General features: G+C 46.4%; 1 protein-coding gene across 1 annotated transcript in view; it reads left to right on the plus strand.

The window, feature by feature from the left end:
- mpp7a (MAGUK p55 scaffold protein 7a) overlaps nt 1-6,239 on the plus strand; it is a 148,833-nt gene extending 142,594 nt beyond the window's left edge. The window contains exon 20 of the mRNA XM_056299186.1: nt 3,895-6,239. Within this exon, the coding sequence (XP_056155161.1) occupies nt 3,895-4,074 (180 nt within the window). The 3' untranslated portion in view covers nt 4,075-6,239. The remainder of the gene's footprint in view (nt 1-3,894) is intronic.
- Nucleotides 6,240-15,184: the final 8,945 nt, after the last annotated feature.

A 15,184-nucleotide genomic window follows, 5' to 3' on the forward strand; every position in this document is an offset into this window, starting at 1 on the left:
CACGGAAACGGCAAGCGTCTGTCTAAACATTCAGGTAGAGGGACGCATTGAAGGAGGACACTCATTCTCGTTTCAGTAAGGTCTCAAGTCCTCATTTGCTCTTAAGATGAGTCGAAGAAAATTTCGGAATTTGGGGAAACTGTTGAGACATATTTCCAACGCAAAAAAAAAGAAGAAGAAGAAGTGACGCACACACCAATTACTTATGAAATTATTTAGATATCTCAGAGTGAGTCCTCTCAACACAATGCACCTCTGTGTAACTCTGACAGGGCCATTTTTATTTTGGTCTGTCTTTCCCGAGCCAGCTAACCAATTCGGCGCTGTGTAAAAGTTCATGCATATTGACAGAGCTTTCGCCACCAGATCTGTGCTGTTGAGGGAGGTGAAAGAGAGTCCCTTGTTTGCCGAAATGTTTTAGACATATTATATCCAGCACCAGCTGTAATTCTTTCAGAGCGAGAGGTCTGTTTTAATGATAAGGGCTGAAGAACAGTCTTCTCATTGTTTTAGCAGAGCGGTCTGACTTCGGGCCTATTGTTTTAGTTGGAGTTTTTTCAGAATGGCCTTTCAAAAGGAGTGGAGGCTTACTGTAAAATCAATCAACAAAAGGCTGATGTAATATATTATGGATTTGTAATGTGGTAGCCACAGAAAATACCAAGCAATGGTAGGTTTGGAGTGCAAAACAGGGTTGCCTCTCCACAAAAATGACAAAACTGAGGACCTCTCGCTGAACCAAATCTGTTCATTTTTTTTTCAACACGTGTGTCATTCTGATACAAAGGACAGGTGCGTTTTATTAGGATCAATAAAAGTCTCTTTTTTTTTTTTCCTTTCCATTGAGCACCTGGCTCGGTAGAGAGGATCTAGGTTCCTGCTATTGGCAAGAGCTTTGGGAGATGATACCTGAGGCGAGCACACTCCTCCTCTTAAATATGTACGGTATGGCCTCTCGGTCAGTATTTCTGTCTTTGCACGAGACTTGTCACTGTATCTCGTTTTTTTTTTGTGGATCCCCCCCCCCCCCCCCCCCCCGTTTTTCTCCCAATTGTACTTGGCCAATTACCCCACTCTTCCGAGCCTCCCAGTCGCTGCTTCACCCCCTCTGCCGATCCAGGGAGGGCTGCAGACTACCACGTGTCTCCTCCGATACATGTGGAGTCGCCAACCACTTCTTTTCACCCGACAGTGAGGAGTTTCGCCAGGGAGACATAGCACGTGGGAGGATCACGCTATTCCTCCCAGTCCCCCCCCCCGAACAGGTGCCCCGATCGACCAGAGGAGGCGCTAGTGCAGCAACCAGGACACATACCCACATCCGGCTTTCCACCTGCAGACACGGCCAATTGTGTCTGTAGGGACGCCCGACCAAGCCAGAGGTAACACAGGCATTCGAACCAGCGATCCCCATGTTGGTAGGCAGCGGAATAGACCGCCATGTCACCTGGACACCCCTGTATCTCGGTTTCTGTTTCCAGTAAATACCGTCTCGTTCCGACTAGCTCTGCTCCCCATCTGTGTCATTTACCTTCAGTTATATTCACATCCGGCCCTGTGACGGCCTGGCGGCTTGTCCAGGGTGTCTCCCCACCTGCCGCCCAATGACTGCTGGGATAGGCTCCAGCATCCCTGCGACCCTGAGAGCAGGATAAGCGGTTTGGATAATGGATGGATGTATTCACATCCATTTCCTCCTTATTTCACCTTACTTCTGCTACTCTTTTCTGGTTTTCGTTCCCTTCTCTGATTCCATTCTCATCTTTCTCCCTAGCTTGCTGCCCTGCAACAGGCTTCCCACAGTAAATAATACTCTTTCAAATGGCATAGTCTAACCAGAAATGTACACTGAGGTACAGCCACTTGCCTGTGGACATGGAAACGGCACGCACAAAACAGTCCACAGTCTGCAGGCTGTTCACAGGACAGGTCTGAGGTTGTCTTCCTGGCTCCGGCCAGAAGACATAGTGGTCATCTGTTCATTGTCGTCAAGCTGAGCACTAAAGGGGAGTCCTGCAGGCCTCGGTCCAGATGACAGGGAATATTGGCCTCTGATGGAGCACCTTCCTCCCCAGACCAACAAACCCTTTGCCCTCCTCCCTAAGTCCCCTTTTAATCTCATCCCTTCCTCTTCTTCCCCTCCTGCGAGACACAGGCTGATAAAACCATCATGTCCTCTCACAAAAGACAATAGACCGTGAGATGGTGTGGGTGGGTTTTTGGTTACTGACTGCAAGGTAGATACATACTAGGCAGCCGGGCCGAAATGCGACAAGACTTTTCAGGAAGTGTCGCAGCAAGAGAGTGTTTATATTTAGCCGTGCAACTAATCCAATATGAAGTAGAAAACCACCAGAAACATTCTGAAGTAACTCCTGGCCTGGGAGGAATGTCTCTAAAAAGCAAGTTGTTTAAGAGTTTTACATTTTAATGAGGCTGTGTTTATGGGAACACACTCTGTGCACCCACCCGTGCACACCCACACACAAACAAATGTGTGTGTTTGTGTGTGTGTGTGTTTGTGTATGTATACTGTGTGTGTGCGTGTGTGTTTGCATGCGTGCTTGAGTTTCAGCACATAAATGTGCATTTGTGCATATTTATAATTGTGTGTTTGGCAGAGTGAGTCAATATAAAACCATATCTATCCGGAGATCTAAAGTTAAGTGTTCCCAGTGAAAACACCAGCTAAATCAGTACAGCCACTTTAGCACTGCAGTGTGCAACCAGGACCCACACAGCAGAACCAGCCTCAACCAGAATGTCCCAAAAGGACCACCGTGGAGAGATCTGGCCACTGACCAATCTCTGCATACAGTAGCTAAGATTACACTGGAAAAATGTTTATTTTAACAGGTAATTTGGTCACATACTCAGTCTTTAAATCTATCTATCTATCTAGAAAATAAGGAATTTTCTAAAATCGTCTATCATGAAACAAGGCAAGATAAGGCAAACCACTATTTGATAGAAAATGCCTCTTAAAAGCCGACTCCCGTTGGTACACTTTTTCATTCATTTGTTTGAGCAAAATGACTCAATAGAAGTTTAAATGGATCGTAAAGATGAGTGTTTTTGGGATGCACGCGGGTGTTGTCCAGTGTCATCCTGATGGAAATACATTGAAATACAGTATTCTTGCCTTCAGAAGGAGGCAATTGTAACCCACTTTGGGTCTCCAACCGCAGGCCTAAGGAAGAGCTACCATGTACTTGTATGCCTATTGCTGTAACCGCCTCTCCAGCAGCAGTTTGATTTACAGGAGTCCACAAGACGCTGCACAGCAGATTCACATGGAGTAAGCTCCCATGTCCAGTATTTAAGTGGCCTTGTCCACAATCTGTCATTGCCCCATCACACATGCACATGGGCATGCATGTATGAGTGGCATGTATCAATTAAGTATGTTTTACGTGTCTTGTCTTTTTTTTCAATTATGGTTATGTTTTGTCTTATGCTTATTTTGAGCATATTTTATTTTCCTTGTGAATTAGATAGCCGTCTGTATTCCATGGAGGAAATTATGAAAATTCCTTGAGGTCAGACCTGTGTATGGAGAGGTTTTAGTGTGTGGTCTGAAGCAGGGTTCATGTGTGGGTACCATGTGTTTGGGAGGTTATAAAGGGCTCTGCACAGTCCTCTGTTTATTTGCGTGTTTATGGCCATGTAATTTGTGTTTGCAGTATGAGGATTTACTGTATCTCCTCTCTTGTTTTCGAAAGAAAGTGCTCTCTGTCAGAAAAGATACAGATGGAAACATGCTCGTTCGCCAAAATTCACTCTTTTGCCTCTCAACTGCCATTTTCTTTCTCCTTGTATCCCTTTCCTCCTCATCTCCCTTTCACCCTCCACCTCCCTCTCTATTCTGACCACCAACTCCGCTCCACACCCCAGGAGGAGGACTTCCAGGAGATGGTGAACGCCGCCCTGCAAATGGAGAGCCAGTATGGCCACCTGTTTGAGAAGGTCATCGTCAACGACGACCTGACGGCGGCCTTCAGCGAGCTTCGGCTGGCACTGAAGAAGGTGGAGAGTGAGACGCACTGGGTCCCCATCAGCTGGACACACTCATGAGACCCCCCCGACAAACAGGGGACTGAAAATAGAGCAAAGGGAAGGGCTTTGGCACAAGTATGCAAAGTTTTTATCATTTATTTGTCCGCTGTGGCTGGTGATGGGGCATAACTGGGGAATAACAGGACAGCACCGGACCGCATCATCACCGTGCCGGGGCTGCATCTAGCTGAACCTTGGCCATTCCCTGGAATAGGATGGATTAAGTTTTGAGCATGGGGCTGGATTTAATATGAAGGCGTAACGGGCTCCTATTTTTCCAAACTCTATAGTGACACTGGGTCGAGGCAAAGGGTTTCTGTCAATATATGTTCTTGGCTCTAGTCTGTGTCTGGGGCACATATCCGCTTCTAGGTTTGAGTTAAAACCTTGGCCACGGTTTGAACCTCTGGTCCGAACCGGAGCTTATGTGTGGAGCCTGTAACCCCAGTCCAGTTCACATCCCCAGCAGAGTTGTCAACACATCCTCAAGCCCAACCAACCAATGGCGTGCCAGCATACGACTTCCTTCCAATATAGTGTGTTTGTAATTAGTCATAATTAGAAATATTTAGAACCCAAAGGGATAGACATTACTTTCCTTCTAGGTGGCCAGTTTACATACATATGTCTATAAACAGCACAGCCTATGTGGACAACTGGGGAGGCGAGAGGAGGAAAAAACATTTGCCGCCAGTCTTAAAATAACCCGTTCTGAAATGCTTCCATGGACTGTTAACTCCCGTTTCCAAATAAAACATCATCAGGTACACTCTTGCAAAAGGGCAACGGGTGTAATTTTATTTAAGAAAAATTAATATATTTGAATGTTTTCTGTTGTTTTGCATACCTTTTTATGAGCGTATCTCGACCATGGTCTGTAGAGCACCACAATCCAAGCTGCACCTTGCTGACCCTTTTTGACATCGGAAGCACCTCCTGACGGAGTCGGTGTTTTGAATTTGTCGCCCTGTCCAGTTTTCCCCCTACAAATCACATAGAGGGCCATTTTGCTTAGGTGTTTTATATTCCATTTAGGAGCCATTCGAAAAGTCGCCACCATTCATATGAAGGCGCCCGGCATAACAGCTTTGCCATTTAGAGTCCCAGAAGTAGACATTTTTTGGCCGCGCGTCAGAAGAAAATGTTCTCAATTATGTTTCAATTAGGGTGGAGTCTTTATTTATGTTCTCACAAAAACGGCCTCCACATGAGGGTCCACGAGACGCCGCCGGATTTATAACTCAGTGAAATGCTAGAAGGCATCATGTTATATCGATGTTAGTAGTTAATAGTTACTGGGAAAACTTAACTCTCATCCATATCCATTTTCATCCATTCATTTACTTGAGTTTATCTTGCGTTAAGGTGCTACTTAATATTGATCTGTGGTTTAATGGTTTCGAAAACAGCCCCCGTACCTCTGTCGAGCCCTTACAGACTAAAATAGGTTTTATGCTGCTAGTAGACTGAATGTGCCGCCCTCTTCGTCAGGGGAAGACTTGGTGTGTACGTGCTAACACACTGCTAACGTATCCCATTAATATGTGGGGAAAACATGAGGGAAAGAAATATTTTATGCTCCTTTATCCCCCTTTTTCAAATTTCAACAAACTCTCCACTGTTTCTGTCTTGATGCATGCTCAATAATCCAGGTACGATCACAGAAAGTTGAATCGGTTCATCTGGACACGACCTTTATGACGCATAAGAGACATCATGTCCAGATGAACTGATTCGGATTTCTGTGATCTCCATTGTTTCCCCATTCATATTCTCTCACACACGTCTGTTAGCTGCGTCTCCAGCTCAGGTCCGTCTGCACAAAGACGCCCTTTTTTTAATTTCCTTTACCCGTCTCACACACCTGATACAACTGTTCATGTTCCAGCTTTGCTAATCGTTCTGCACAAGTCAGTCCTGTTGCAATCACCTGTGGGGTTTTTTTCATTGCTTTGCCACTAATGTATGTTTGTATTCATTTTAGATTTACATAAGAGTCCTTATTCGCCAGTTATTTTATTTGTTTAATAAGTCCATGTCTTATGCCACATGCATTATTGATCAACATCGGAGGCTTACAGACTGCAGAAATATTGTTCTCTTCTTACCGTACATCAAATAATGTATATGAGGCAGATTGTGTCAGTTCCCAGATTCTTGATAATGCTACATTTTATATTAAAAAAAAAAAATTCAACTCAACTTGTGCTTCCTTTGAAAAGAAAACTGAGTGATCTTTCAAAAGAGTAATGACTGCAAGCGAACGACTGCTGAAATGGAGCTGTCTGCAGGAAATTAGACTCTAAGTTTGTCAGAAATATGTGTCTAGAATTTGTGCCGTTGAGTCCCATTTGTAGACACCTCGACTCGGTCTGAAGGAGGAAAAGCATCCCTCTCCTCACTGAGGCCTGCTCCTGAGCGCACAGTTGTGTCAACAGAGCTGACACCTTTCATCATGTATGTGACAGCGCTGCAGAGCAGTAGATGTCAATCACCGATTGTTTTTCTCACCTAGGGGCCATTATAGCTGATTTTGATTTTGGCATTCTTTTACTGTGCGAGTGCATTTTTTTCTTTCTTTCTTTTTTTTTTTACCGCTCTTAGGACACTTGGGAGCAGTTGAATGCTCGGATGCAAAGAAGAGTCCGAGATAAGTGATGTCAACAGGCTTGAATCCAATGTGCACTGAAACATCAAGAGCCCCAATTAAACCCCAGTGTTCTGCTACAGTGGGAGGCCAAATGACTTAGTCAGATGTCACAATGGGCGTGTGTGCGTGCATGCGTGTGTGTGCGTGCGTATGTGTGTGTGTGTGTGGGGGGGGGTGCTCTGGAGAAGTCCTGCTTGTGGCGAGCGAGTCTCCAAGGGATTCAACAGGCTCCTGCTTGATGACGTTCCAAAACAAATCCTCCACTCGTCCAAATCAGGTCACCTAACCTTCAGACTTCCTGCCTTTCCACAGTGATCACTTTGATGGCTGGGCAGAGCAGGTTTTCTTTCTTTATTTCTTTCTTCTTTTTTTTTCTTTTTTTTTTTTACAGCTGAGGTGGGGAGTGACAGGGGGGAGGAGGTGGCAGGGAAGGTCAAGCAGAGGTAATGGCACTCACTCAGGCCAACAGGAAGGAGCCAACATTTTCCAGTCTCTCTTTATGTCTTTCTCTCACTCTGTCTGTCTTCCTAATTAGGACCCTGGAATGACGGGGGCAGCTCAAAGGCTGTGGGCTCCACGGTAAGTAAGTAAGTAAGTACGTAAATATGGGGACATGATGTCCTCTGAGCTAAGGTGGACTTAAGTGGCATGTGACTGAGTAGGTGAGCGAGCGAGGGAGAGAGACCCGCTTGGATTTCCCATCCAAAAGCCGTCAAGCCCAACCATCCATGTTTAACACAACCGAAGCCGTGCCCCATAGCGTCCCTCTTGAGTGAAGGGATGGGGGGGCTTCGTGGATGACGTTGAGAGAGAGGCTGTAATGGGAACACCGTGGCCTTGACAGGTGAGAGGTTCTAAGTGAGTGCAAATGTATCCCCGTTTCCCCTCTCTTGTTAATGTTGAAGGCTGCCCTTACTTATCAACCCACTGGGTAACAGTCTTCCTGTTTCTAGATGCCTCGTGAACCTGGCTTCTCTCACAGACATTTAATCTGTGCCCCAAATCCATACGATGCACTACATCCCCTATGTCTACTATGCACTGATCTCAATAGTATATTACTCTGACAGCATGTCCGATATGAACTTCTAACTATTTTGCGCTAACAGGAAATGATGCAACGCGTGTGCCGGAAGAACAAAGGAGAATCCGCCAATTTTATATTTCATTTACCTCATAACCCCTGGCATACGTGTCTGTATATGTCGGTGTTGATTGGTTGATTGATGTTGTTTAATCTTGCAATTTATAAATAAAATTTGTTAAAACAACGTTTATTAAAATGTTTGTTTGCCTTTTCTCGTGAATTATTCTTTTTACCCTTCTCCTCTGAGATGGCAGGGATGCTGCTGACAGGTCGACAGCGGATTCGTGTGCTCCAGCTTCCTCTTGTTAGCCGCGCAGGCTTTAGCATAATCGTTTGGCTGTGGATCGTCATTTCCCTTCTCAAAATATTGGAACTCCTCCGTTTCCAAAACGCGTTGCATTGTGGGACAATAGTGTCCTTCACCAGCACACTCCGTAAACAAGCAGATTTGGGACGCATGTTGGAATTTTGGGGTTCACACACTACAAGTTTGAAACACGGTATGTACTATGCATTTGGGACACAGCTTTAATCTCATATCGTCACCTTCTTAAAATAATGGCCTAAGTCATATTTTCAAGTTTAAAAAAAAACAAAAACAGAATAAACTGACAAATTTTGTTTCAGTTTATTCCGTTTTTTGAAAAACTTGAAAATATGACTTAGGCCATTAGTTTAAGAAGGTGGTGACGATATGTGAAAACGTTTGGAAGTGGGTGCATCTAAAATATGTGCTGTTGTGAGATGTTAAAAGAATTTGCATTATTTCATAAACATTACAGTGATCGGCAGTCGAGTGATGGTTATGAGAACATGTTGCTACGAAGTCTAATGAGTTAACTGCATAACATTAACTGTATAATGCATGTAAAGACAGAGGAAAAGACGTGTAACGATCACAGATGAATAGGCTCGGTAGCCCTTGGCTAACGGGTCGGACCCTTTAGTCGACTGGTTAGCGTAGACGCCCGTGGTGCGGGAGACCCGGGTTCGCGCCCCGGCTGTGGTGGTTTCCGGCTGCCCCGAATTCGCTACATTTGGGTGAATTGGCTCAGTAGCCCTTGGCTAACGGGTCGGACCCTTTAGTCGACTGGTTAACGTTGTCGCTTGCGGTGTGGTGGACACGGGTTCGCGTCCCGGTTGTGGCGGTGCTCCCGAGAGGCCCCCAAATTCGCTATATTGTTGTCAGAAGTGGGATACGCGCTTCCTGGAGGGAGGGAGGGTAATGTAACGTACACGAATAAGCACGGTCGGACCCCTTAGTCGACTGATTAACGTTGTCGCTTGCGGAGCGGGAGACATTGGTTCGCGTCCCGGCTGTGGCGGTGCTCCTGGGTTGCCCCCCTAATTCGCTACGTACACGAATAAGCAGACCCGGCTGACGGGTCGGACCCTTTAGTCGACTGGTTAACGGCCGGGCTGCCCCCCGAATTCGCTGCAGACGTGTTCCTGGGCGTCCGGGTGGCGTGGCTGTCTTACCAATACGGGGATCGCGGTTCGAATCCCCGTGTTACCTGCGGCTTGTTCTGGCGTCCCTACAGACACAATCGGCCGTGTCTACGGGTGGGAAGCCGGATGTGGGTATGTGTCCTGGTCTGTCCGGGTCGCTGCACTAGCGCCTCCTCTGGTCGGTCGGGGTTCCTTTTCGGGGGGGAGGGGGAACTGGGGGGAATAGCGTGATCCTCCCACGCGCTACTTCCCCCTGGTGAAACTCCTCTCTGTCAGGTGAAAAGAAGCGGCTGGCGAATCCACATGTATCGGAGGAGGCATGTGGTAGTCTGCAGCCCTCCTGGAATTGGCAGAGGGGGTGGAGCAGCGACCGGGACAGCTCGGAAGAGTGGGGTAATTGGCCGGATACAATTGGGGAGAAAGGGGGGGGGGAGTAAAGAAAAGAAAAGGCATGTTCCTTCAATATATTCCTAAATTACTAAAAAAAAAATTTTTTTTTTGAAGTTTGCGTAAAGTAATACGATTTCTTACCATGTACTGCAAAATGGATGTCCATGGGCCCCGCCATCTAAAAGAAATAAATAAAACATGCATAAGAATCGTGTCACTACTCATGAACTCGGAGCTAACAGAAAACGTCCAATTCTGAAGTCATCAATACCAAACGAGGGTCCATTTATACGCGTTCTCCGTGTGATTGCAGTAAACGTGAAGCCATCCGAAGGCATTGTTAGACATTTTGAAGAGCCAAAATGCATTTGGGGACTCGGCGGAGCCGAGATGGCTGGTGCCACCGGCCTGTCTGACATCGCCCCAGAGCACCAAAGACCCAGCTCACATTTCACTCAACATGTCTGCCCTCACGCACCCCATTACGGTGAAGTCTGTGTCTGTATTCACCCACTATCTCATCCAGCGTAGGCCTCCAGTCTTTCCATGTGTGTTTATTTGACTGTGTCTGCCATGACGTGTTGTTGACCTCATGGTTGTTGGACTGTGTTTTGATAGCACCCCAGACCTGGCACATGGGAGTGTCGCTCCATGGAAGACAACAGGTTTTTTTTTTTTTTTTTTAAATGACCCAGCATCTAACATGGCGTCATCAGGGATCGCGACGGACACGTCGTTTGTTCCTCCACGTTTTGACGCGTGTACATGCCGGGCCAAGGGAAGCCCACGCTCGGTGTCAGAGTGATGTGAGAGTTTTCGCATCAGCTTGGACACCATGTTTCATACACTACGAAGTGAGGAGGACAGAAACACATGTTCACAGATTAGGTTTCCCTCCACAGTGCCACTGACAATGAAGGGCTGAGACAGAGGAAGGAGAGAGGGCTGCGTTTAAACCAAAGCCAGGAATCACTCACATGTACTGAGGTTATTTGGATGAGTAATGATGTAACGGTGACAAATAGTGTATGCTTGTGTGTGTGCGTCTGTGCCTGTGAGTGTGTCTATGTGTGTGTGTGTGTGTGTGTTTGCAGGCGTGTGCGTGCACACGGATGTGTGTTCATGATTGGGTGTGTGCATTTGCCTATGTGCGGAGGAATGGGGAATATTTCTTACAGTAAATGGCATTGCCCTAAGTAGCAGACAAAAAGAGCTGTTCCCATAAATCTCCATAAAGGTCAATAAAAGTCTCCATTGTCTCAAGCCCCTGACTGATTTAAGATAACAAATCTCCCTCTTCCTCTCTCTTCATCTCTCTCTGTCATTTAATAGTGAGCTGCCGTGTGAGTAAAGGCCTAGCGATGACTTCCCCAGTTCTGACATGAACATTAGAGCGCCTCAAATCAAAGTGCAGCTTTCCCTCTTTCTCCTGTGACTATAATAGTTTAACAGAACACATTGGGAAGCCGAGGATTTATAGTATGAAAAGCGGAGCTTTTATCTCCGATCCCAGAGATTGATGTCGCCCTCGTTGGACCGTAGGACATTCTCATGAATCGCACTCTCTTTCTTGCCCTTTTTGATTTATTTATTTTCGTGTCCGTAAATCTGTGTATTAACAGTCCTTTGTTTTGGGGGAACGGGGCCAGACAAGCAGGGCAGGAGGGCCACAGGGGAGAAGGGGTCCAGCAGACGTACAGGGGATTAAGCTGTGGAAAAGTCAGACATCCCATCACGTCCCGGGCCCCAACGACATGTCGCCGAGGTTCCCATGTTGTCCTCCCGATGCTTTTCGGAAGCCATTAAAGTTAACCTCGGTCTCCCATTAGTGCATATGCTGCCATCGTTTTGATTTTCTGTGTTAAATTACGATGTCGGGGCCAATATCCTGAAGCAAGCTCAATGTGATAAATCCTGACTCCTGGCTTTGCGACGCGACAAATTTGTACATCGTGTGCATCTGAAGAGGAGAAGTAGGGAGGAGGGGGAGACCAGGCCCATGCTGTGATCTGATCTTTTTCATCCAAAGTGTTCTTGAAAGAGCCGTTCTCTCCTGGTCTCGCAAGACTCTCTGTCTCTCTACCCTCCTTACCCCCTCTTTCTCTCTATTATTCCTCCTGTCTACCTCCAACCCCATCCCTCTCTCTCTGTCTCTGTCCCTCTCTCTCTGTGCTTGTCTCTCTCCCTCTCTTTCTTTCATGTGGCGATCCAGCCCATCACGGCAGCTTTACCAGAAGAGCCAGCTGGCCGTGTCGCTCTGTTTTCCTCATCCCCACTAAAGGCTTTTGACCGTGGGGAGAGGGACCGTACTGTAGACTGATGGTACTCCAGCCGGGAGCTTCCGCCCTCCCTGTTTTTGTCGGGCTAATTAGACTCGCCATTACCTCATGTCTGTAGGCTACAGTCTTCGGGGTCTGCTACGTTGAGCTGTATTTCCCAACTACAGGACTTAGGGAAGGAGTGGGTTGGGATCAAGACGTGAACAGGGGATGCACTTAATTCCTCCCGGCCCCAGAATGAGTTTTCACCCTGATCAGAATGTGTAGAAATCACAACAGCAGACTCGTTTTAATAGCCGTGGTGCAGTTGGTCATCAAGGCTGGGTGGCATGTATAGCTGGGGTTGTGCAAGTTAGGTCTGTGTGTGTCTGCGTGCGTGCATGTGCATAGGGTTGTGTGTTTGAAAGTGAGAGGAAGGGGTAAAAGTTCAGCCGGAGGGTCCTCAGCTGTGGAAATTCCTCTGACATGTGTGGAGGTAAACCAGGGTACGAAGTCACTGCCTATGTTAAGGGAATACTGAGCTGTCTACCTGTATTTTCTTAAACTTTTGCTGTTCCTCTCCTCTCGAGCCTCCTTGGCCTCTATCGAAGCTGTTTTAATTATACATCTCTGAACTGTCATGTTTAAAATTAGCGAGCTGTGGAGGTCAAGACCTTCCTCGCACTTTCTCCCAATTAGTATGGGTCTCAGCGGTGCCACGACTTCCTGTAGCTATGACTAGTGAGTACAAGCAGAAAGGATGAAAAAATACAACCTTCTTTCCAAAATCAGCTTTGTAAACATGAGCCTCATGTCTCTTCCACTGCCATGCAACGTTATTTGAAAGCACAGCGGGATCCTAATTAAGTTCCTGCAAAGCTGTCAATTGGACAACTTTTCAAAATCCAGTACAAGCAAATGTAAGTAATAAACAGTGTTTCTCCACCCTCCCTCCATACACAGCTCCATTGGAATGTGGTGGTGCGTCCAGCTGGGGTATGACGGACCAGCAGCAGTAGCCATGCTGACCTTGTGTAATGATGGTAAGTGGATTACAAGGAGGCTCTGGTCACCGGTCATTAATAGTCAGTCCGCTAGAGTTACGTTGATGTGGCAGCAGCCACACCACAGGGACTGGGCCTTGGACCTCTGAGATACCTGAGAACTGCTCCTCTCCATGCAGCACCTCAAATGAGCTGACAGCTCTGTGCAACTGGAACCACGATGAATGGCTTATTACCTGATCAAAGATCAGTGAAGACGTTTTATGGTTTATTGGTTTAAGGCCCAATCCATCTCTGGATTATGACTTCACCCGCGGTGCCAAGATTACCTCGCTGTAGGCTACTTTGTTTATTTCGTTAGCTTTATCTTTTCTTCTTCTTTTTTTTACCGTCAACTTGATCTGCTGCCCTCGTGATCTTATATGACAGCATGAGACAGAAAACGTTGGTTTACTTGTATTTGTCTACTGTTTTTGGGTTACGATGTAAAGGTAGCTGACCATTATATTATTGATCCAAGGTCACCGCGGTGATTGTATTGCCACTTGCACATGTAAAAGCTGTATGAGCGTTCTATTGTTTCACTTTCCACCAAATGAGTGATCAAGTCAGGGCTTAGTATTTTGCCATAGCACGCTACCGTAAGACAAGACACATGCCTAGAATTGAATCCATGGTTTCTTTTTAGGGACGGGACAGTCTCTTCAACCACAAGCCCACTATGGTTCCAAATGTGTCACCATATTTCACTGTTACTGCATCTGGTTGGAGTGGTTATGTTACATGCCCTGTAATGTACATTATTTCTCTTAGATCGCCATTGTGCATACCGAGCTTCCTTTTTCTACCAGTGACTTATTCATCCCTTTCTATGTGTAGGCATACAGGTGTTTCCCATTGTGTTGCTATCATAACACTTCATTTGGTATGCATGGGAGAAGGGATAGAAGAGCCCCCTTTGGATATTTACATGACCTTGACCCTAATTTGATTGGAACCTGCAACCTTCTAAAGGAATACCAACACTTCACCATGAAGGCCATGTGTCGGAATAGTAAACACCATGGATGTTGTCAATAGGAAGTGTAAAATGAATGACTGGACATGTTCAATGTTGATGAATATAAAAAACATCCCACAAAACCGTGGGTGATGGAAGTAGGCCATATATTTGCCTGCATCAAAAGGTCTGGTAACAGACATGTAGAATTACAGCATATTTTCTGTGTTCTGGAAGAAAACGTGACATGTTAGCAGTACTTGGCGTGTCTGAATCAACACAGGGTTTGGCTGACTTGGACTGAGCTCGATCCTGTCAATTACCGACGTTTATCTCTGCTTGTTCCCAGAGCCAAGCGCCTAGGCAATCCCCCCTGAATCTGCACACCAAAAATGCTGTTTGGACAGGTTGTCATTCCTCTGTTGGAAAGCTACATTTGAGAAAGAGCACAGGGTGGCCAGACACATGACCAGACCATGCTCTGCTGCTACTTCTTCCAATCAACCCCCCCTCCAGCATTAATGGCCCATCTGTCTACCTGGGAGGTTTTGGGGGGAGCTGGCATAATTGGCAAGATGTGTTAAAGACAAATAAAAATATCAAGACTGAAGGGATAAAAAGAAAATGGAGAACTAACAGTAAAAGTGAGAGGGGAAAAATGAAGAAGGGGAGGGGGGGTGCTCACTTCCCTTACAGAGGGAAAATAACAAAAAGCAGCATGGTTTTGTAATGGGTCATGTCCCGTTACACTGATGTAATCTCCAGCAAAGCGCCGCAGACCCAGTCGGGATGCTGGCATATGCATTGTTCAGACAGTGGACCAGGCTACCTGGTCCTGGCTCGGCCAGTTATGGCACCAGACCTGGTGGAAGGGCAACAGGGTGTGTAAAGGTCTGTTCCACTGCACGCGCCAAACTGTCAAAGTGATCATGACACACATGACAGGAGCCATGTGGCAGGGCCCTAACACCAACAAACCATAAAGCACTTCACCTTTGCCGACCAATAACAGTTTGCGTTACGCTTAAAGGGTTGATGACTTTCAGAATATTAAGGGAATAAAGCATAAAAACAAAAGAGGAGAAATGCAACGGAAAAAAACAAAAGCACAAGACATTCCGAAAACAGTTTGTTTTCATGGATCTGACAAGCAAGAAGTCAGTGAAAGAATGAGAAGCTCAGGACCTCGTTAGCCAAAAAACAGCAGAGGGCAAATGGAGCCCTTCCCAGTGGTGATTCAGGTATGTCATTTGTTAGCCAGGCGTTGATGGAGGGGGAGTGGTGCTTGAG

The sequence above is a fragment of the Lampris incognitus genome, chromosome 19 (genome assembly GCF_029633865.1).
Source record: "Lampris incognitus isolate fLamInc1 chromosome 19, fLamInc1.hap2, whole genome shotgun sequence".
NCBI classification, from domain to species: Eukaryota; Metazoa; Chordata; class Actinopteri; order Lampriformes; family Lampridae; genus Lampris; species Lampris incognitus.